The sequence below is a fragment of the Saimiri boliviensis genome, chromosome 1, assembly GCF_048565385.1.
Source record: "Saimiri boliviensis isolate mSaiBol1 chromosome 1, mSaiBol1.pri, whole genome shotgun sequence".
In the NCBI taxonomy this organism is placed as follows: Eukaryota; Metazoa; Chordata; class Mammalia; order Primates; family Cebidae; genus Saimiri; species Saimiri boliviensis.
The window spans coordinates 124,764,298-124,786,742 of record NC_133449.1 but is presented as its reverse complement, the minus strand read 5'-3'; the positions used below and the strand labels follow the sequence as shown (position 1 = coordinate 124,786,742).

Sequence of the window (22,445 nt, the reverse complement as noted above, 5' to 3'; positions counted from 1 at the left end):
GTCATAGATTCTACCTTTTGGTAGGAGGTGGTTGTCAGGCTGAACTGGAAGCATTTCTGTCCCAAAAGTTGGAACAAGTAAATCTTTTCTGTAAGTAGTCTTCGAAGCATTATAGGGTATTCTTAGCTTCTGATTGTCATCAGTTTAGGCAGAGAAATGTTTAGTTGCTCAAAACTATTTATGGATGGTTTTCCTCTAAAAATAGAAGGATAACACTGTCCTTGTTTCTAAAATTATATGTAGCAATAGTAATAATGATTAACATTATATAGAACTTATGTGTTGTCATTATTCAAAGTGCTTTGCATATATAAAAACTCACTTAATCCTTACAGCAACTCTGTCAGGTAGGTACAGTTATTATCTTCATTTTACAGATGACCAAAATAATGCAGAGAGCCACCAAGTGGCTTATTCAGGGTCACGCACGTAATACATGGCAGGGCTGGGATTTAAACCAAGTACTCTCACTCAGGAGTTCATTTTCTACACTGACAGTGAGTGTTAGATCTCTGTTTAACCTGTACACATATGTGTCATGTGACAACGTCATCTTCAAGCCTGGAAGGCAGCCAAAGAGACCTAAGGCTCACAGGTTTATTCACGTATAGTTGTTTGTATTTGTTCATGCATCCTTGCATGGACCATACAATTATCTGATAAACATTTATTGAGTTTCTATAGTGGGCCAAACAGTGAGAATATAGAAATGAAAAACGAAATTAGTCTGTAACATCATACAGTCTGAATTATTGTGGGGAAAACAGGGAATGGGTGTTTTCAGTTTCTTGATAATATCCTTTGAAGCTCAAAGATTTTTTATTAATTTTGATTAAGTCCCACTTATCTACTTTTTGTTGTTGTTGCTTGTGCTTTAGATGTCATAGGTCTTTTAAAGTTTCTTCTAATGTGGTTTTGCAGTTTTAAAACATTAGTCTTTGATTCTTTAAAAAAAATTATTTCTGCATCTTTTATTTTGAGTACTATGTTAATTGGAGCTTCTTGATTTTGTCATCAGAATGTTCATTGCTAATATGTAGAAATTTATTTGATTTTTATAAATTGATCTTGTATTCTGCAATTTCGAACTCGTGTTTAAGCTTTAATGGTTTTTATGAATTCTTTAGGTTTCTGTATAGAATATTATGTCACTGGCATGTAGTAATAGTTTACTTTTTCATTTTCAATATGGATGGCTTTTAAATCTTTTATTTGCCTAATTTTCCTGGATAGATGTTCCAATATAATGTTGAAGATAAGGGATGTGAGTGCACATCCTTGTCTTGTTTCTGATCTTAGGGCAAAACCTTTTAATCATTCAATTTTTTACCTGTGGGTTTTCTTTTGAGATGCCCTTCATCAGATTGGGAAAGTTCCCTTCTATTCCTCATTTCTTGAGTGCTTTTATCATGAAAAATTTTTAGGTTGTTAATAATATCTTTTTCTATATCTGTTGAAATGATTATGTGATTTTTGTTTTTTATTTAACTGATATGTACTATTTCATTGATTGATTTTCTTATTTTGAACCTACCTAAAATATCTTGAATAAATCCTACTTGGTCATGATGTATAATCCTTTTTAAATGCCACTGCATTCATTTCCTGATATTTTATTGAGTATTTTTACATTGATGGTCATAATGGATATTAGTTTATCGAGAACACAATATCTGGATATTGGTTTATCCAGATATCCATTTTGTGTTTTGCTAGTTTATATGTGTGGGTGAGATACATTTGTCTGGTGTTGGTACCAGTGCCAATAATGGACTCCTAAGATGGGTTAGGAAGTGTTTCCTGTTCTATTTTTTTAAGGATTAATGTTAATTCTTTAAATGTTTGGTAGATTTTAACAGTAAAGCTAGCTGGATCTGGGATTTTCTTTATGGAAATGTTTTTGATTACTTTCAGCCTCTTCAGAGTTTCTGTTTCTTCTTCAGTCAGTTATGGTAGTTTGGGTTTCTCCAGGAATTTGTCTAGTTCATCTAGATTATCTAATTATCTAATTTGTTGGCACATATTAGTTCATGATATTCTATTTCAATCTTCTTTATTTCTCTAAGATTGAAGTTAATGTCCCTTTTTTCATCCTGGTTTTAATAGTTTGAGTGTCTCATCCCTTTTTTTCTTGGTCAGCCAAGCTAAAGGTTTATTGATTTTTGTTAGTCTTTTAAAAAAATCAACTTTTGGCTTTATTTATTTTTAAAATTATTTTTCTCTTCTCCATTTTATTTATATTTTCTTTAGTCTTTATTATTTTCTTCTTTCTGGCTGGATTAGGTTCATTTTTCTCTTATTTCTTCTAATTTCTTGAGCTGAAAGATTAAATTATTGACTTTAGATTTTTTTTTTTTTTTTAAATAGAAGGATTTCCAATTACAAATTTGCCTCTAGGCTGGGCGAGGTGGCTCAGGCCTGTAATCCCAGCACTTTGGGAAGCCAAGGCGGGTGGATCACGAGGTCAGGAGCTCGAAACCAGCCTGGCCAACATGGTGAAACCCCGTCTCTACTAAAAATACAAAAACTAGCTGAGGCTGGTGGCGTGTGCCTGTAATCCCAGCTACTCAGGAGACTGAGGCAGAATTGCTTGAACCCGGAAGGCAGAAGTTGCAGTGAGCCGAGATTGCGCCACTGCACTCCAACCTGGGCGACAGAGCCATACTCTGTGTAGGAAAACAATAAATAAATAAATAAATTTGCCTCTAAACGTTACTTATCTGCATCCCATAAATGTTGATATTCTGTGGTTTTGTATTGATTCATCTCAATGTATTTTTTTATTTCTCTTGTGAGTTTTTTCTTTGACCCATTGTTTATTTAGTAGTATATTGTTTTAATTTTCACATATTTGTGAAATTTTCAAGTTCCCTTCTGTTAGTGGTTTATAATTTTATCCTATGATGATGGGAAAACATGCTTGGTTTGATCTCTGTACATTGTTGAACACGGTTATTCACATTATTGCCCTTTTCAACTCAAAATTTTTAATTTTTTTTTTTAGTAATTTCTATCTCCTGATTTTGTTTATTTGGTACAACATCCTTCTCAGGGGTTCCTTTTGTTCTTTGTACATGATTTTCTTTAGCCCTTTGAGTATATTTAGAATCACTGCTTTAAACTCTTTGTCTAGTAAGGCCAGTGTTTGGGCTTTATCAGGAATAGTGTTTACTAATTTCATTTTTAGGTATACAGACTATAATTTCTTGTTTCTTTGCATGTCTCATTTTTCTTTGTTATAACTGGACATTTTGAAAAATAGATTAACTCTGGAAATTAGATCTTCCTACTTCAAGGTGTGGTGGTGTTGATATGTATATTTGTGGTTTTGCCTGTTTGTTTAGCATCTTTCCTGAAAATTTTCTGTGAATTATGTATTCTTTGTCATAGGTGGCCATTGACGTCTTTGCTGAGTTAGCTTACTGGTCAATTAATGTTTGAACAGGAATTTACTTAAATGCTTTGAACCAATCAATCTTCTAGCCTTTGCAGAGGTTCTCAGTGTGTGTTTTAGGTATAACTTGAAAGCTTTCGTAGGCAGTGCCTAATTCTACTTGAGCTTTCACTTCCTGCTTTTGTTGAGTATCCTATTCAGCCAGAGGTGTAGACTATTATCTCAGGTCTTTACTTACTATGGGCCCAGGCCTATGTGTATGCATAGCTTTCTGACTTTACAGGAATATGTCGAAGCTTTTCAGTGCCTCTGTGGTTACTTCATTCCCAAGTTTTAAGAAGTTTTGTTTTAGTCAGCTGCAGTGTTAAATGTTCACAACTGATTATTTTCTTTATATGCCTAGAAAAAAGGCTATTTGCATCTGTATGAGTTCTGAGGTTGTTGAAAGAAAAGCTCTGAATGCCTGTGTTCAAGACATTCTAATAGTAACAGTTTACTGAGATGGTGATTTGGGGGAGTTCCAAAGCTGTTCTGTTCCTCCTTCCTGTTGTTGCTAGTCTGCTGTTTTTCATGAGTACTATGATTTTGTGGCTGTTGATATATATCCCTACTGCAGAGTTGGGGAGAAGGACTGAGAATAAGTTAATTTCATATACTCCAAAAGCTCACTCTACTTACTGAGAGTTCAGCCATTTTTCTTGATTTAATGCTTAGATCATTGGATGCTCTTATTTAATTTCCGGAATTCTGAAAAAGTTCGATGATTTTTGTCAATATTCCTTTTTTTTTTCTTTTTTTTGAGACAAAGTTTCGCTATTCTTGCCCAGGCTGGAGTGCAATGGCACAATCTCAGCTTATTGCAACCTCCTCCTCTCAGGTTCAAGCGATTCTCCTGCCTCAGCCTCCCAAGTAGCTGGTATTATAGGCATGCACCACCATGTCCAGCTAATTTTGTATTTTTAGTAAAGATGGGATTTCATCATGTTGGTCAGGCTGGTCTCAAACTCCTGACCTCAAGTGATGTTTGCTACATTTAAACATCTGTATACAACATGTTTTAGTGGCTGCCTGACATTCTGTAACATGTGTCAGAAATATACAACCAAGTAGGGCATGGTGGCTCAGGCCTGTAATCCCAGCACATTGAGAGGTTGAAGCAGGCAGATCCCCAGAGGTCAGGAGTTCAAGATGAGCCTGCCAACGTGGCGAAACCTTGTCTCTACTAAAAATACAAAAATTAGCTGGGCATGGTGGCCTGTGCCTGTAATTCCAGTTACTCAGGAGACTGAGGCAGGAGAATCACTTGAACCTGGGAGATGGAGTTGCAGTGAGCTGAGATCGTGCCACTGCACTCCATCCTGGACAGCAGAGTGAGACTCTGTCTCAAAAGAAAGAAAGAAAGAAAGAAAGAAATACACAATCAAATGCCTCTGGTTCACTTCTTCTCAAATATTTAGTGAACCCCTGTTGTGTGCCAGGCCTTTGCTAGGACATTTGGGCTTACTGCAGTATGTTTCTATTGTAAAAGTAATGCTGTCAACAGTGATTTGCTGCCGAATATTTGTACTCATTTTTGCATAGTATATTTATGTAGTTCTTAGAATTCAGCTATTACTTTGAGATTTCTGTCACTCCATTGATTTTACAATTGGGAAGTGAATTTATACTAACATCTGAATTAGTGTCTTTGATTTTTTTGAACTAAAGCTCTCAAGTATTTATATAGAAATGTTTTTGTAATTTTTGTTATATGTATGACTTACTGAATAAAGTTCAGAGTTAACATGTTTAATAAAGCTTGTCATATGATGGCTGAAATTTATTTTTGAACCTGGCCCTTCTAAATTATATTTCATTATTAAATGTTAGATTAACTCATTACATATCTATTGGGAATGACTATGGTGGCTTAAATGAAAAGGTTCTTACCTTTCTCACCTAATGAAAAGCCTGGAGATAGATAACTGGTTAGTTGGTTAGTTTTCCTTTTCTTTATGACCTCAAAATGGCTGCTCTAAAAAATGCTAACAAAAAAGTTAATTAAAGAAGAGTGTTAGCTACTTTTCATCAGAAGTAGCCATTTTTATTAGACATATCTAAAGTCTCTAGCAGACTTCTGCTCATGCCTTATAGGACTGAGCTATTATAAGGCCATCTCCAGTTGAGCAAGGAAGCTGGGAAAGTATGTATTTCTTTTCCAGCTTCTTATAGTTGTGCTGTTCAATAGAAATATAATGTGGACTATATGTGTAACATATTAAAGAAAAGATAAAATCATTATCGTAACTTTTTTGGGGGGTGGGGGACAGGGTCTTGCTGTGTTGCCCAAGGAGTGCAATGGCTTCATATCGGCCCACTGTACCCCCTGACTCCTGAGCTCAAGTTTATTCTTGTGCCTCAGCCTCCCATGTAACTGGGACTACAAATGTGGGCTACCAGAATTGAGTATTTTTTTTTTTTTTTTGTAGGGAGAGGGTTTCACTATGTTGCCCAAACTGCTCTTGAACTCCTGAGATCAAGCCATCTGCCTGCCTTGATCTCCCAAAGTGCTGGGATTACACTCATGAGCCTCTGTGCCTGGCCCAAGAAAAGATGAAATTATTTTTAAAAGCATTTTATTTAATGCAGTATGATAATGTTTCAACATATAATACGTATAAAAAATTGTCAAGGAAATTTTATACATTCTTTATTTTTTGCCAAATCTTCAAAATCTGGAATATGTTTTATATTGAAAGCCCATGTCATTTTTGTTTCGCTGTGTGGTGACTGCTCAGTATCCACATGTAGCTGATGGCTACCTCATGTACTGCACGTGGTTGTTTGCTTTCTTTACCTGTCACTTATACACAGAACTAAATTTTCATAAGGCAAATGGACAGGAATCAAGAAATTTTTCTTAGATATATGGCCATTAATTGAATAAATTTAAAGTTATGTTTATTAAAGCTTGTCATATTAATAATTGAAATTTATCTTTTAACTTGGCCCTTCTAAATATATTTCATTATGAAATGTTAGATTAACTTATCCTTTATTTGTTCTGGATGAGCACTGTGAGATGTAGACACTGAGATGTTTCTGCATTTCTGAGATATTTCTTCATTTTCCCTGAGTTATCTATTTCTTAAGCTATCTATTTTTTATTGTTCCTTAGTCACTTATTTGCAGTATCTGTATTTTGAATCAGTTACTACTGGACTCATATTCTCAGCCACCAAGGGAATGAAGCTATTGATGATAAGATTAGGTGAAATCCTGTTTCTACTAAAAATACAAAAAATTGGCTGGGCATAGTGGCACACGCCTGTAATCCCAGCTACTCAGGAGGCTGAGGCAGGAAAATTGCGTGAACCCAGGAGGCGGAGTTTGTGGTGAGCCAAGATCGCGCCATTGCATTCCAGCCTGGGTAATGAGCAAAACGCCGTCTCAAAAAAAAAAAAAAAAAAAAAAAGATTAGGGGCTAACATTAATATTCATTTGTTTGATCTCCTAATAATATTCTTTGAGGATATTATTTTCTAGTTCTGAAATTCCTTCATTCAGTGTCCCCATGTTGCCTGACTCTGAAGTCTTAAAGGGAACACTTTAATGTTTTCCTTTTTACTATATCATGTAAATTCTACTTGGCTCACTCAAGATTTTTAAAAATCTTTAAAAATTTTTTAAATTAAAAACAATCATTTTATGGGAATTTTAAATCAAGTTATATTATTTAGTGTCCAGTGGTATTGAAAAGTGGCTACTACTTTTTTGTTGGCTTTAGTATCCTGAATCAGGCAAACTTCGTGAATTTTCAGTAGAATTTTTATTGTAATGACACAAATTATCCACTTTTTCCCTAAAATCTTGAAATCCTTGGATGAAAGCTCTTTAGTATTACATTTGGTTTACTTGTCACCTGCAGGAGAGGGAGAACTCCTCCCCAAGGACAAACTGTTTTAATAGTTTGAGCAGGAGGCAGGGTACAGTTTAGCTGAGAAAAGACTTATTATTTGGTTTTAATATATCTGGAGTGTTTGCCCACAAATGATCACTGTTTTAGGAAAGGGTGGCTTTTTCTTCAAAAATGCCAGAGTATTAAAAAGATAACTACTTTGTATCAGTGTTAACATGTGTGAATAGCAAAAATATGTGAAATATTTAAATCTATTTTAAAATAGAGGATATTGGGAAAAAGCACTATTTGAAGAGATGATGACTGTCACTCTGAATTGAACAAAAGACATCTTGTACAAAACAGATAAAAATAACTCCTTTCTCCCCTGCTCAAGAAAATTCCTAGGGAACAGGAGATGGAAAGAACTTGGGTCCCTAAATGACCTTATGGCATTAATCTGCCCCACCACCCTGTGTTTCATGAGCTTTAAGGATTTTTTTTTTTTTTTTTTTTGCTGGTTGAAAACAGCATGATGATGAAAAGCGCAAGTCTTTGTTCACCTTAAGTGAAACACCCAACTCTCTGTGATTCATCTTTAGATAAAATGCACACTCTTTGTTATTTATAGCTGTGAATGAGAGAAAGCCCCCATGTAGGGCCACACAGGGAGTTGTACCAGAGGACAGGTGAACAGCAAGCTTCAACTGTAGGGAACAGTTATGGATGATGAGGAGTGGAAGGGAGGGTTAGCTAGGTTTCTTGGGCTCCCTATAGATTAGCTAATTTGAATACTTTCTGGGGCTCCTGTAGGTGGGGTTTTCTCACTTTGTAGGATATCTGGCCCTGGGGCAGTTAGGGTTAGATACATCGTTGTCCAGTGTGAGAGGTAATCCAGAAAGTGGTTGGGGTGTAGGTCTGCTACTCCAGAAGAACTAACCAGCCTCTAATCAGGACCTCAAAATTGGGTTAAAAAAAATGACAAGGCCATCTGGGTATGGTGGCTCATGCCTGTAATCCCAGCACTTTGGGAGGCCAAGGTGGGTGGATCACCTGAGGTCAGAAGTTCAAAGCCAGCCTGGCCAACATGGCAAAACCCTGTCTCTATTAAAAATACAACAACAACAACAAAAATAGCCAGCGTGGTGGTGGACACCTGTATTCTCAGCTACTCAGGAGGCTGAGGCAGGAAGAATTGCTTTAACCTGGGGGGTGGCGGTTGCAGTGAGCCGAGATCGTGCCATTGTACTGGGCACAGCCTGGGCGACAGAGTGAGACTCCATCTCAAAGAAAAAAAAAATTATTCACCATTGGTGATAAGCTCAACCTTCAGTCTCTGTCCCCTTCCTGAAGGTTGAGAGTTGGGACTGAAAGTTTCAATCCTCTAATCATACAGCTAGTTTGTCTCCCAACCGGCTCCCAATGTCAGGAGTTCAAGGCTGTAGGGAACTATCAGGACACCATGGAACTCTAGCCCAGGTGACAGAACAAGAGTCCATCTCTAAAAAAGAAAAAAGAAAAAAAAATTAGCTTCTATTTTATAGTTTTCAAGAAAAAGTAAAAGTGGAAATTAAGAAATACCATGGAATAAAAATGAAAACACATCATATGAATACTTACAGCATACAACTGAAGTGTTACTAGTGGGCAGCTTTTAGCCTTGAATGTTGTATTAGGCTGTTCTTGCATTGCTATGAAGAAATACCTGAGACTGGGTAATTTATAAAGAAAAAAGGTTTGATTGGCTCACAGGTCTGCAGGATCTACAAGCATAGCACTGGCATCAGCTCAGCTTCTGGAGAGGCCTCAGGGAGCTTTTACTCATGGCAGAAGGTGAAACAGGAAAAGGCAAGTCACATGGCCAGAGCAGGAGCAAGAGAGAAAGTGGGGAGCGAGGTGCTACACACTTAAACCACCAAATCTCATGAGAACTCACCCACAATCTCAAGGACAGCACCAAGGGGATGGTGCTAAACCATTTATAAGAAATCTGCCCCCATGATTCATTCACCTCTAACCAGGCCCCACCTCCAACACTGGGAGTTACAATTCAGCATGAGATTAGAAGGGACACACATCCAAACTATATCATATGCAGATGTAGAAAAACGTTATGATAGAAAATTGATAAGTTAAATATTAGATGTTAAACTTTAGAAAAAGTATGCCGTAGTAAACACAAAGCAAGTAGATGGAAGAAAGTAATAAAGATAAAAATAGGAATAATGGTATCAAATGTAAAGATAGGATATTCTCAAAATCAACAGCTTTATTTTTTTAAAAAAGATTAACAATATAAACTAAACTCTTAAAATTTTTACCAAGCAGATAAGGAAGAATTAAACAGAGAAACAATATTCACAATGAAAAGGAGAGCGTAACTTTAAATAAGTAGAGATTAAAAGAGAAAAAAGGAATCTACTATAAGAAAGTTCAGGGCAATAAATTTAAAACTATCCAAACAGAATTTGTTCTAGAAACACTATAATTTACTGTTATGGGTTCAGTTGTGTCCCCCTAAAATTCATATGTTGGAGCCCTAGCCCCTGCTACTTCAGAATGTGACTATTTGGAGACATATACGTAATGTTTTGAAAGTAGGATCTTTAAAGAGGTAAATTAAAATGAGGCCCTTGGATGAGCCCTAATCCAGCCTGACTGGTGTTTTCATAAGAGAAGGAAATTTGGACATAGAAAGGGATATTAGGGTATGTGTGCACAAAGGAAAGGCCACGTAAGGACAAAGCAGCAGGCTGAAGTCCTTGCCAGGAGCAAGGCCTCAGAAGAAACCAGACCTGCCAACAACTTGGTCTTAGACTTCCCACTGTCAGAACTGTGAAAAGATAAATTTCTGTTACTTAAGCCACCCAGTGTATGGTATTTTATATAGCAGCCCTAGCAAATAAATAGTTACTGTAACAGACTTAGGAAAAATAAAATAATGAAATAGACTTATAACAGTGTTTCTTAAACTTTTTATTCTTGTTATTTTCATTGCCTCCAAGGAAGGGAAAACGATTTAATTTAAATTCTCCCTAACGTGAGAAATTAAATACTAAAGAGTAACATTTTTTGGGGGTAGAATTGAGCTTTGAAGGGTCAGAACTTATTGTAATAGCTAAGATTTTTTTTGCCCCTTGCTCTCTTGAGAACCAATTTCAGCTCCCTAAGAATGCATAATCAGTAGTCTTTAAGAAAGTAAATCATTTTTCAGAAATCTTCCTTTTTCTCTTCATCTTCTCCAAAAAGAGACTAGTCTCTAGCTAGTTAATAAGCAGATTTTCTCAAAATTGAAAGCAATGACTCTTACCTTATAAAATAGGAAAAGCCCCTCAATAAATTTTATGAGATTGGTATAATTTTATAAAAGTTGATGAGGTTAGTATGAAAAAATCAAATTTTAAACCAGTCTCAATATTCTTTTCTTTTCATTTATTCTTTTGGAAACATGGAGAATGAGACTGTAAAGGAAACATGGATAAGGTATCATTTAAAGTTTCACTTGGCTACAAATAAAAGAAAACCCAATGAAAATGAACAGTGCTTTCAATAAACAAAGGATTTATTTATGTATTTATTTTGATGGAGTCTTTTTTGTCACCCAGGCTGGAGTGCAGTCATGTGATCTCAGTTTACTGCAACCTCTGCCTCCTGGGTTCAAGGGATTCTCCTGTCTCAGCCTCCTGAGTAGCTGGGATTATAGGTTCCTGCCACCATGCCCAGCTAATTTTTGTATTTTTAGTAGAGATGGGGTTTCACCATCTTGGCCAGGCTAGTCTTGAACTCCTGACCTTGTGATCCACCCACCCCGGCCTTCCAAAGTGCTAGGATTATAGGCGTGAGCCATTTATTTTATACACCAAAAACTCTGGGGATTGGAAGTGTTTTCCTGGGTTTTAACAGTCATCAAGGATATGGATTCCTTTTCTTCTGCCTTTCTGTATTTACCAGGAGAGATTTATCCAAATAATCATAATATAGCTGGTATTCCTCTAGGTATCATGTGTACACTGTATATAAGAATTGAGAAAGAAGAAGAGACTTTAACAAAGTTTCTAGGCCAGGTGTGGTGGCTCACACATCTAATCCCAACTCTGGGAGGCTGAGGTGGGAGGATCACTTGAAGCCACGAATTTGAGACCAGCCTTGGCAATAAAGCAAGACCTCATCACTACAAAAATCTGTTTAAAATTATTATTTTTTTAAGTTTCTAGAAGCTTGGTCTCATGACATCTATGTAATCTCATTGGCCAGAACTTGGTCACATAGCCATTCCTGCTGCTGTGGAGCCTTGTGAAGTTAAAATCAGGGTTTTATTAGAAAAAGAAAGAGAGACAAGATATTGGTTGTCAGCTAGCATCATGTGCCAGGACCAAGTAATGTTTAATCTTAGAAATGCAAGGATGATTTAAAATGAGAACATCCATTAGTATAACTCATCGTATTAGCAAATTAAGGGAGAAAGAAAAATCATATGACCATTTCAATAGGTGCAGAAAATATATTTGGTGAAGAATTCATCGCCTATTCATGAAAAACATTCTAATAAAACATATGAAATGGAATTTTCTTAATCTAGTAAAATATATCTACCAAAAATCTATAGGAGATATCACATTAGAAGCAGACCCTTTAGGTTGGGGGACAAGAAAAGGAGACATTGATTATATAAACTCCTATTTATTTATTTATTTGTTTACTGAGACAGTCTCACTCTTTTACCCAGGCTGGATTACAGTGGCATGATCTTGGCTCACTGCAACCTCTGCCTCCTGAGTACAAGCAATTCTCATGTCTCAGCCACCTAAGTAGCTGGGATTACAGACCTGTGCCACCATGTGCAGCTAATTTTTGTATATTTAGTAGAGACGGGGTTTCACCAATCCAGTAGAATATGGGTTTTTCCCAGACTGTTTTTGAACTCCTGACCTCAAGTGATCTGCCCACTTCAGCCTCCCAAAGTGCTAGGATTACAGGTGTAAACCCCTGAGCATGACCAATAAACTCCTATTGAATATTAAACAGGTGATCTAGCCAAAGCAATAAGGCAAGAAATAATAGATGTGGATGGAAATGGCAGAAATGAAAAAGTTTTTATTTCTAGTGGGATAAAATGAATTTCTAGTAAATTTCTAGTAAATTGAAATGAGTTCTTAAACTACTAAAAGTCATTTAAAAATTTAGTTTCAAAGCTAGATCCATGGTCAACATATGGTAAGCAATAATTTATCTATAGATCAGCAGTAACTAGTTAGAAATTTGTCTAATGTAAAGTAAATATTACACTCTAAAGTACCTGGGAAAGAACCTAATAGCAGATGGACAAAATTATAAAACTTTGATCATAAATGAAGATCTAAATAGATGTTAACATAATGTCAATACACAGGAATGCTTAATAATGTAAAGATATTGATTCTTTCTATATTATTAATCTCTAAACTCAACAAAATTTCCGTAGACATCTCAACAGAATTTTCATGGAATTTGACAAACTCATTCTAAAATTTATATAGAAGAATAAACTGTAAAACACACAAGGTAATTTTGGACAAGGAAAAATATGAAGGGAAACTTACTTTACCAGATATAAAACTCATACATACATGGAAATTCAACAGTGTGATATTGGTATGATGCTAGACATATAGTCAGTGGAACAAAATTGAGGGTCAAGAAATGACTTACCTATACCCACACACACACACCCACCCACACACATACATATATGGAGTTAGATTTATGACAGTGTAGGCTTTCCAGAGCCATAGGTGGCCTCATCAATAAATAGGATCCCATTATTTTTATAATAGATATTGGAAGCCCCTTTTTATATGATAACCAGTTCCTAGGTGTGAATTGTGAAAAGAACAAAGGTTATACTTTTAGAGCAAGGGTGTTCAGACTTTTAGATCTCAAGATCCTTTATATTTTAAAAATTTTGATAACTCCGTAGAGCTTTTGTTTGTTCTTATATGCTTATATTTTTTGTGTGTATGTTTACATCTGTTGATAATTACTATATTAGAAAGTAAAAGATACATTAAGCGTATTTGTTTTATTCAAAATAATCCATCACAGGATAACATAAATACTATATTTTTAATATAAATCACATTTCCAAAATAAAAATAATTGAGTGAAAAGAATAGCATTGCTCCACATTTTTGGGAATTTCTAAATTTTGGCTTAATAGAAGACATTTGGATTCTCTACCTGTTTTTGCTGTCAATCTATTGCAGTATTACATATAATGTAGCCACTAGAAAACTCATGTTACATTTGTGAGAGAATGAGAGTGAAAATAGTTTTGAGAACTACTATTGTAGAGAAACTTCAGGAGAGTATATGTTTCTGATTTCAGGGAAGGAATGGCTTTCTTCAGTAAGACATAAAAGTATAAACTACATACACATATAAAATCAATTTGATCCATTAAAGTAACAATCTGCTCATCAAGAAGCAACAAACAAGGTGAAAAGAAAAACCAAGACTTGAGAAAAGACATTTGTAACACATGTGTCTGACACAAGATAGGTATCTAGAATAAAGAATGATTATTAATTTTAAAAACCCTCATTACAGAAAATTAGGGTACCTAATCAGGGAAATTCATATTTAAACCTCAATTATATGCCACTGCACATGCATCAGACTGGTGTAACAAAATTATCAGTGAAGGATACAAAGCATTGATAGTTCTGTGCCCTCTTGAGGTGGGCACAAGTTCGGATATCTGTTTTGTAGAGTAATTTGACGATATCTAGTAAAACTGAAGGTGTACTTTGTGTACAATTCACGAGTTCAGCTTTTAGATAATGCCCTAGTGTTATGGGATCCTTGGAGTGTTGCTTTTCTGGCCAGAAACCTCTGTGCCCAATGATGCCTTTGCCCTTGTTTTGTTCCAGCCCGCTGGGCTTATTCCACTTGGCTCATGCCACCAGACTGGATCCCATACCTGTCCAGGGTGAGCCAGACATGGAGTGGTGAGGAGTGTGTGAGCAAGTGTGGGGTCTGGACACTGCACAGTCAGACATGCTGTCTGCTGCAACGAGGTGGGCAGCTCCAGGTGTTGGCATGGGTGCCAGCTCTCTGTGAGGCTGCAGCTGGACCAGGTGAACTCTAAGCAGCTTCCACAGCTGGCACTAGGGAACTTGGTGACACCCAAAATCTTGGAGGTGCCAGGAACCACACCTTTCCTAAGAGGGAATCATAGCCCTGGCTCAGGGAGCTCTCAGGTCTGAACTCCCCAAGGAGCCACAGCTCTTCTCTCTTTCTCTTTCCCCAAAATGTGGCAAGCAAGGGGCATTTTTAGCCCTGTTTGTGCTACCGCTCTTTTAGCTTCACCATTTTATGGGTCCCCTTGTCTTGTGATCAGGAAGAGTGAGGTATGTAGTTAAGTGGAGGGTGAGCAAGATGAAGAGGGGCTTTATTGAGCAATGGAATAGCTTAGAGAAGACCTGCAGGGGGCAGCTTCCCTCTGCAGGCAGGTCATCACATCTGCAGCTCTCAGCAGAGAGGAAGTCCTGTAGTGGGTTGCTCCTCTCTGTCAGCAGGTGATCCCATCATCTCCCTAGCTCTCAGTACAGAGAAGGTCCTGGAGTGGGTTGCTCCTCTCTGCCTCTAGTTGTCCTGACGTCTGCAGTTCTTAGCAGAGAGGAGGCCTTGGAGTGGGTAGCTTCTCTCTGTAGCTGGTTGTTCTGATGTCTGCAGCTCCCAGCAGAGAGGAGGTCCTGGAGTGGGTAGCTCCTGTCTGCAGCTGGTCATCCTGACAGCTCAGCTCTGGCTGAGCCTGGGGCTTTTATGGGCCTCAGAGGGGAGGAAGTGTGTGCCCATTGGTCCACGGGTGGGCCTAAAAGAGGCACCACAAATTCCCACTCCAGTCCACAATACTGGCAGCCCAGCCCCCAGCCTGCAGGCCCTCCCTGGCCTGAAAGTCAGGCCTCACCAGGGACCTGCCCTTTTCCACCCAGGAATCTGTCTGCCTCCTTCAGCTGTTTATTGTGCCCAGGCTATAGGTGCCAAAGAGTCTGCAGGCCAGCACCAAGCTCCCTCATCCACACTTTGGCTTCCCTTCTATGTTCATCGATGCCCAGAGTCCAGAGGGAGCTGAGGTGGCAAGGGGCTAGCATGTTTGCAGTGCCCTGAGCATTGCACACCTGGCTGGGCTGTGACTGAACCTGGGCTGAGCCCTGATTTTGCTCTGAGATCGGAATGGGCACCAACATCAGGGAATAGCCAAGCAGCAGGAGCAGGAAATTCTGAGCCTGTGAGGGCAGGGAGTGGCCTTCTTGCACCCCCAAGAGTGTAGAGATACCTGAGTCTGCAACCACAGTTTGGGCAGCCGCAGCTGTGCCAGAGGTGCAGGGCTCCTGTCTGCTCTTGGCCCCTGAAGAGCACAGGGAGATCTGTGTCCACACCCACAAATTGGGCAGCTGCAGCTGCACTTTTGAGGGTGGGACTCCTGCCTGCTCTGTGGAGCAGGAGGCCCAGCTCTGTAGCCACAACTTGGGCAGCTGCAGCTGCACCCAGGACAGTAGGACTCCCCCCTCTTCCTGGGCCCCTCCTCCTGGGCCCTGAGAGTACAGAGATGCCCCAGTCTTCTGCTGGGGCTTGGGTGACTGCAGTGGTACCTGGGGAGCTTCCACACCAACTCAGATGGGTTGTAGGCTTCCTCTTGTTCCTGGCTCCTGCTGACCCCACAGAGCATGCAGTCCAGCTATACCTGCCTACTGATAGCAGCAGCCACTCCAGGTGGCCCACTGCTGCCATGACTAGATTAGGGTACAGATTTGCCATGGTAATGAGTTTTCTTCCTAAAAGTGTTGGTGGGGCCTGGACTGGCCATACCTCCCTGGCCAATAGCCTCTGGCTGCTGGGAGTTGTGTCAAGTTATCTCAATGTGTGTATAGAAATATTATTTCATGATAATATTTGACCATGATGTCAAAATGATTAAGAACCTCTTTCCTAGAGACATACTAAAAGTTCATTGCAGTACTGTTGCATTAAAAAACTGTTATGGTAGGATTTTAATTTATGAATGTAGAAATAAAGAGGGAAATAGAAAATAACTTTTAGGCAAAAACTAATGATAATCACTGTAAACAAGATCCACTGATAAATGCTGAAATTAGTGGATGAAATTATGTGGAGAAACAGGATTTATACATAGTTCCAAAGCATTTCCCTCAAAAGATTTATTAACTACCAAGGGAAAGATTATAACATTATAAAGCAGAAGCCACTGTAACTAAGTGATCGTGGCTGTTAACACTAGTAAGAAGATACACTGACATCATAAATCCTGTGCTATGATGCTTTAAGAAAGTCACAACTTTATTTCTATGATATTCTTACCAAAAATGCATAACCTCTATCCAGTCATGGGCAAGTATGAGACAAACTGAAATTGAGGGATGTGACAAAATGACGTAAAAATTATTGAGGTTGTAAAGAAATGAGGAACGAGTGAAGAAGAAATCAGCTAAGGAGAGATGACAGAGAACTGCAAGGAGGACTAAAATGGGTATTAGGGAGGGAATTTTTGAAGTAAATTAAGGTTTTGCAAAGCTTTTTTGTTCCTGGGCAGTTACTGATGGCAGGTAGGGCTCAGTTACACTAAAGAGTATGTGAAATCATAAACACTTTTAAGCATTTGACTGAATGCAAGACACAGGGGAGAAAACCTTTTAATCAGCACTTAGCTTCATTAAGACAAATTAACTGACAAATATCTTTTTGAAACTCAGGGAGAGAGATCCTGAAATGTTTCTAGTGATAAAGGAATAGTAAATGGAAATCATTTGTATACCACCCATTATTACTAATTTAACATGTATAACAAAAACTCCCTTTAAACTTAGTATTTGTGTTTGGTCTGAATTGTTTTATTTTAGTGAACATTCAGTGGTTGTTTATAAACTCAGTATCTCCTTATCTAATTTCTCCGTAATAAATTTCTTGTTAACAAATTGTATTACCATAGATGTTTTAAAGCCCAACCCTCAGAATTGAGGAGTTACTGTAACGTTTGGTTAATACTAATTTATTATACTGATTGTTTTTAGTCATATATGGAGAGAGAGTTAAATAACTGTTTGCTTTTGGAGTTTTGGTTAGCTAACTAAAGCTGTAGTTTATACGATATAAGTCCCTCTCAATCCCTAACTTGTCTCTTAGCACATATACCTTAAATTTTATAAAGTCCATTAAGATTTTGATTTTTCCTACAGTATAACTCTAATTCAATCTCAACTGTTATTGTATTTGTATTTAACACTATTTTGAAAGTATTTCAGATATTTGTGTTATTGCTTTGATGATACTCTTATCCTGAAAATATTACAGACGACATTTAGATTTGACTGTTCTAGCTCTTCAAATTAGAAATATTTCTCTACACACTTTTTGCAGAAATGTGTATCAAAGGTACATGCTTTCAAAGCAAGGTAGCAGACATTGGTATGAAGATGGTACAGTGGACTAACAACATGGAGTACATAAACTAGAGTCAGGATTGAAATTAATACACAAAATACCCTGACCTTGGAAATGGTTGTGATCTTTATTTTTATATTCTAGCAATGTTATACTTCCTCAAGAGCCCAGTTCTTACTAAATCATAGTATTATTTATGTGGGAACTATAAGAAATTTACATTTCTGAGTTCAGAGAAGTTATATAGGTCCACAGTTTCTTATGTGAAGAAACAATTGGAAACAAATATGTTTTAGATTTCAAAACTTGCTGGATTAAAAAAAGATAATACTGTTTTGATACCTTTTATTATATAATAACCCCAGCATGGCTTAGGGCAGAAGCTGCACATTAATATTTTTACAGTAAGTCATATACATATTCACACAAAGCAAGAAACATAAGGCAGCTAATCTCATCTCAGTTCTGGGTTTTGCTGACAAATGAGTTAAAAATCAATTGGATTTCAGAATGTGTGGCATTTAAGAATTGCAAATAAAAGATGGTATACCTGTGTACAATTAGAGGTAAGAAAAAAAACCACATCAAACAAAAATTAAGGTCTGTGGTCTTGGCTCTAAGTACAGTGAGAGGAGAAATTAGAGACTACGCCAAGAAACGTTTTTAATAAGGGCTGAAGGAAGATTCATAGAAAAGTGTTTCATTTGGAAATGAGCAAGACTAATAGCCAACCTGCCCAGTTAGAACCCAGGTCCCTGTGAGAGGATTTTGTAGTAAATAGAGGCCTGTGGGGACAGGGTGGGAAGATTGTAGAGGGTTTGAATGTCAAACATGAGAATTGTAATACTGTGTCAGAATTCAAGAAACCTCTTTTTTTTTTTTTTTTTTTTTGAGACGGAGTTTCACTCTTGTTACCCAGGCTGGAGTGCAATGGCGCAATCTCGGCTCACTGCAGCCTCCGCCTCCTGGGCTCAGGCAATTCTCCTGCCTCAGCCTCTTAAGTAGCTGGGATTACAGGCACGTGCCACCACGCCCAGCTAGTTTTTTGTATTTTTAGTAGAGACAGGGTTTCACTATGTTGACCAGGATGGTCTCGATCTCTCGACCTCGTGATCCACCTGCCTCGGCCTCCCAAAGTGCTGGGATTACAGGCTTGAGCCACCACGCCCGGCCTCAAGAAACCTTTTTGATCAAAGAAGCAATGTGAAAAATAGCAGACTTTGGAGAATGAATGTGGGGCTAAAAGGAAACATGGTATCGAAAGACACAATTGCAACAATTCAAAAGCGAATTGACTTAATAAAAGTCAATAAAATACAAGTGACTCATGAATTGGTAGTGTTTCTTCCAAAGGTCTAGCAAAAGGCTCTCCAAAAAGTTATGCTCAAGAGGTTGACTTCAAAGGCAGAAAAGGGTTGAAGAAAGCAGAAAGGGAACAAAAAGCTAATTGGTTGTTTCAAAGTTACTTTCCTTACAGGGTTAAAACAGAGAGGACTTCCTTATCATGCCAACTCAGAAAACTGGGCCCCTTCTGATTGGTTGCTGTGAATCTTCTGTTTTTATTTTTTGTTTGTTTTGTTTTGTTTGAGAAAACTGGCCCCTTTCAACATTTCACTTGACTATGTGGCACCTAGTATAGGTGACTCCATTCTGGTTTGGTCTGATCTCTTGGGCCTACTGCAGGAGCTCAGTCCAAATCAATATCCTCTTACAAATTTTATTGAACAGTAATGAAAGTTGAGTTCAAGATTTCTAAACTGAGAGCCTGCAAAATGAGTGATCTAATGGGAAAAACAAAAACAAAAACAAAAAAAACCAGACTTGAAAAGTGCTTCCAGGTGGAAGGGTTTAGAACATGTTGTTAAATGGTAAATTCAAGTGGAAATACTTCATAATTGATTGTAAAAGCTACAGGTTATAGATATTCAGGATTAGAATGGAAACATCACTGAATTATAAGCAAGCATTGTAAACATACATGGAAAAATCTCTCTCTCTCTCTTTTTTTTTTTTTAATTGACACGGGGCCTTGCTCTGTCACCCAGGCTGGAGTGCAGTAGCACGATCACAGCTCACTGTCCTCAGCCTCCCAGCCTCAAGGAATCATCCATCCCATCTCAGCCTATCAAACAGCTGGGACCACAGACATATGCCACCATGCCCTGCTAATTTTTAAATTTTTTTGTATACACAGGGCCTTGCTATGTTGCCTAGGCTAGTCTTGAACTGGACTCAAGTGAACTGCCTGTCTCAGCCTCCCAAAGTGCTAGGATTATAGGCATCCAGCCACAAAGCTTTAAACCTGGAGACCTGACAAACTATAAAGTATTTTCTGTATGTATTATAAAATCTAATTAACTTTTAAGACTATGGAATAGCTAATATCATGAAAGTGAGCAGGTTTTTTACACAGGAAGGTTTCCCTTAAGGTGTATAGGCAAGGCAGCCCAAGTCAGGTAAACTGAGGGGACCCTGACCAATATTCAAAATAAAAACAAGTTTACTGTGGGATGTACTGTTCTACTCTTGAATGAAGAGGTCCTAGAATAGGTGCATGTTTTGGAGAAATCTAGAAATAACACATTCTCTTTTATTTCAATGAGACCTCAACACCTGGTTGCTCTTTCCTATGAGGGAGGTGTTCTCTGCCCTGAGGGCAAATGTCTCTTTAGGGGAGGAGATTGTAAATATCCTGGATGCAGGTGCCCCAGTCATTCATCATTCATGAGATAACCTGGGTAGGCTCATCCCTGGTCAACTTTTTATCACTGTGTTTGTTGACTCTGAGCTTAAAGATTTCTTGGAGGCCCTAGAAAACAAGGAAGCACCATTTTGAGAAGCTGTGGTTTCCTATGCTTTGATTCTCCACCAGTTCCCTCCCATGTGCTTTCTCTCTTCCTGTAGTTTTTGAAAATTTCTGGTCTACTGGCAGAATCTCACCTTGGCTTTCTGTGTTGTTGTTTCATTCTTTAAAGTATATACATTATATTAATTATGTGTGTGTAGGGTGAAGGTGAGACATGTGTATTGCCACCTCAGAAGGATTTTATGTTGAAGGGTAGGCAGATGCATGTATTCAGTTTGCCATATTGAACCTAACATGATGACTACATTTAAAACCCTGTGATCAGAACCTGTAGCCCACATAAGAAATTGACCTTATTAAAATAAAGGAACCTTGTATTAAATAAGAATTCACCATAGTCTTTGCCTTCTATAGACTTTTGAAAGTATACATTTTGTCACATCTGAAATCTTTGCATGGAAGCTCTGATTCCTGGACCTTTCGTTTTAATTCACTTCCAACTGTGAGCTTTGAGTTTGCAGCAATATACCTACTGCTATACAAGGCAGAAGGAAGACTGGATTTTAGCACTTAAGGTTGACCCAACAGGGAACTGGCACTTTACAGAACAGAGATATCTTTTAAAAAAAGTTTTAGACCTATTTAACATTTCATGTGGATGTTTCCGATTACATGTATTATTTCTAGTATAAGAAGCATGCTTTATACTTTTCTTAGTGCTTAAGATGTATAATCCTTATAAACAATAATAGACACATTGCTGAAGAATGATAATTGGAGCATTGAGAGGATTTAAATTTTATTTCTATACTGTATAATATTAGGCTCTCACCTTAAGTAAGTTTTATATTAGAAAAAAATAAGTATAATAGTATTCATAGTAATATTCACACAAATTTCAATATATTAAAAAATGTGTTGGGAGGCAAGTATGTATTTGGATTTCAAACGGTATCTAATTATTCTCTTTAGTATCTAAATGTCCTGTTACTGAGTATGTCCTTATGTTTCATTTCTTTTATTTTAGGTCTCTTTTATTCAAAACCTTGTATTTTGCGTGGAAAGAGTTTACCGTGTGCCTGACTTTGGTGTCTGGGAAAGAGGAAGCAAATATAATAATGGCAGCACAGAGCTACATTCCAGGTAAATTTGCTGATTTCTGAGGTTTTTTTTTTTTTAATTAGATATATGGAATTTGAATATGAAGAAATACCAAAGCATTAGATTGGAACTGTGATTTGTGTGTTAATTTGAGCAATATTTTTCCTACCTATGATGCAGGTGAAAGTCACTTAAAATTAACACAAAAGAGCCCACTCTCATTGCCCATAAACAGATATAAAAAAGGAGTAGGTGTCTTTCCCAACCTCCCAAGGTATCAGTATGTGCATATCAGCCTTCATCATTAATCCACAGCTTGGCCTTTCTGCTCAACCAAGTCATTTTCTTTTTCCTCTTCGAAATTACCTTATTTGAAATGTCAAGTACATTAAAATTTTCAAACATCAGTTGTATATGCACTGCATATAAAATTTCCTACCATGTTGTAGAGCTGATTTTTATCCTGACTACAGATTCTTATAATGTTCATGTAAAACTTAGCATTCCATTGTCATCTGTAAAGTCTTTTGATCAGCATCTTGAGCTGTGGTTTAGTGCATTAGAATAAGCAATATTCTAATAGCTAATAACTAATAACTAATAAGCAATATTCTAATAGCTAATAACTGATGTTAGTAGTTTATGAATTTCTTTTATTCCTTAGGGTTAAAGAAATAACTTTAGTGACTGATTGCACCTTTCCTAAATCCTAATTTTATGCCTAGGAGTTTTTTTTTTTTTTTTTTTTTTTCTTGAGATGGAGTCTCGCTCTGCCACCAGGCTGGAGTACAGTGGCACAATCTCATGTCACTATAACCTCTGCCTCC

The 22,445-nt window shown here is 37.5% G+C and overlaps 1 protein-coding gene across 7 annotated transcripts in view; it reads left to right on the top strand.

Annotated features, from left to right (window-relative positions):
* PHKB (phosphorylase kinase regulatory subunit beta) overlaps window positions 1-22,445 on the top strand; it is a 240,968-nt gene that overhangs the window by 68,894 nt on the left and 149,629 nt on the right. For all 7 annotated transcript variants that reach the window (XM_010347818.3, XM_003937248.4, XM_010347819.3 and 4 more), the window contains one exon: window positions 21,545-21,660. In XM_010347818.3, coding sequence (XP_010346120.1) covers window positions 21,545-21,660 — 116 coding nt within the window. The remainder of the gene's footprint in view (window positions 1-21,544; window positions 21,661-22,445) is intronic.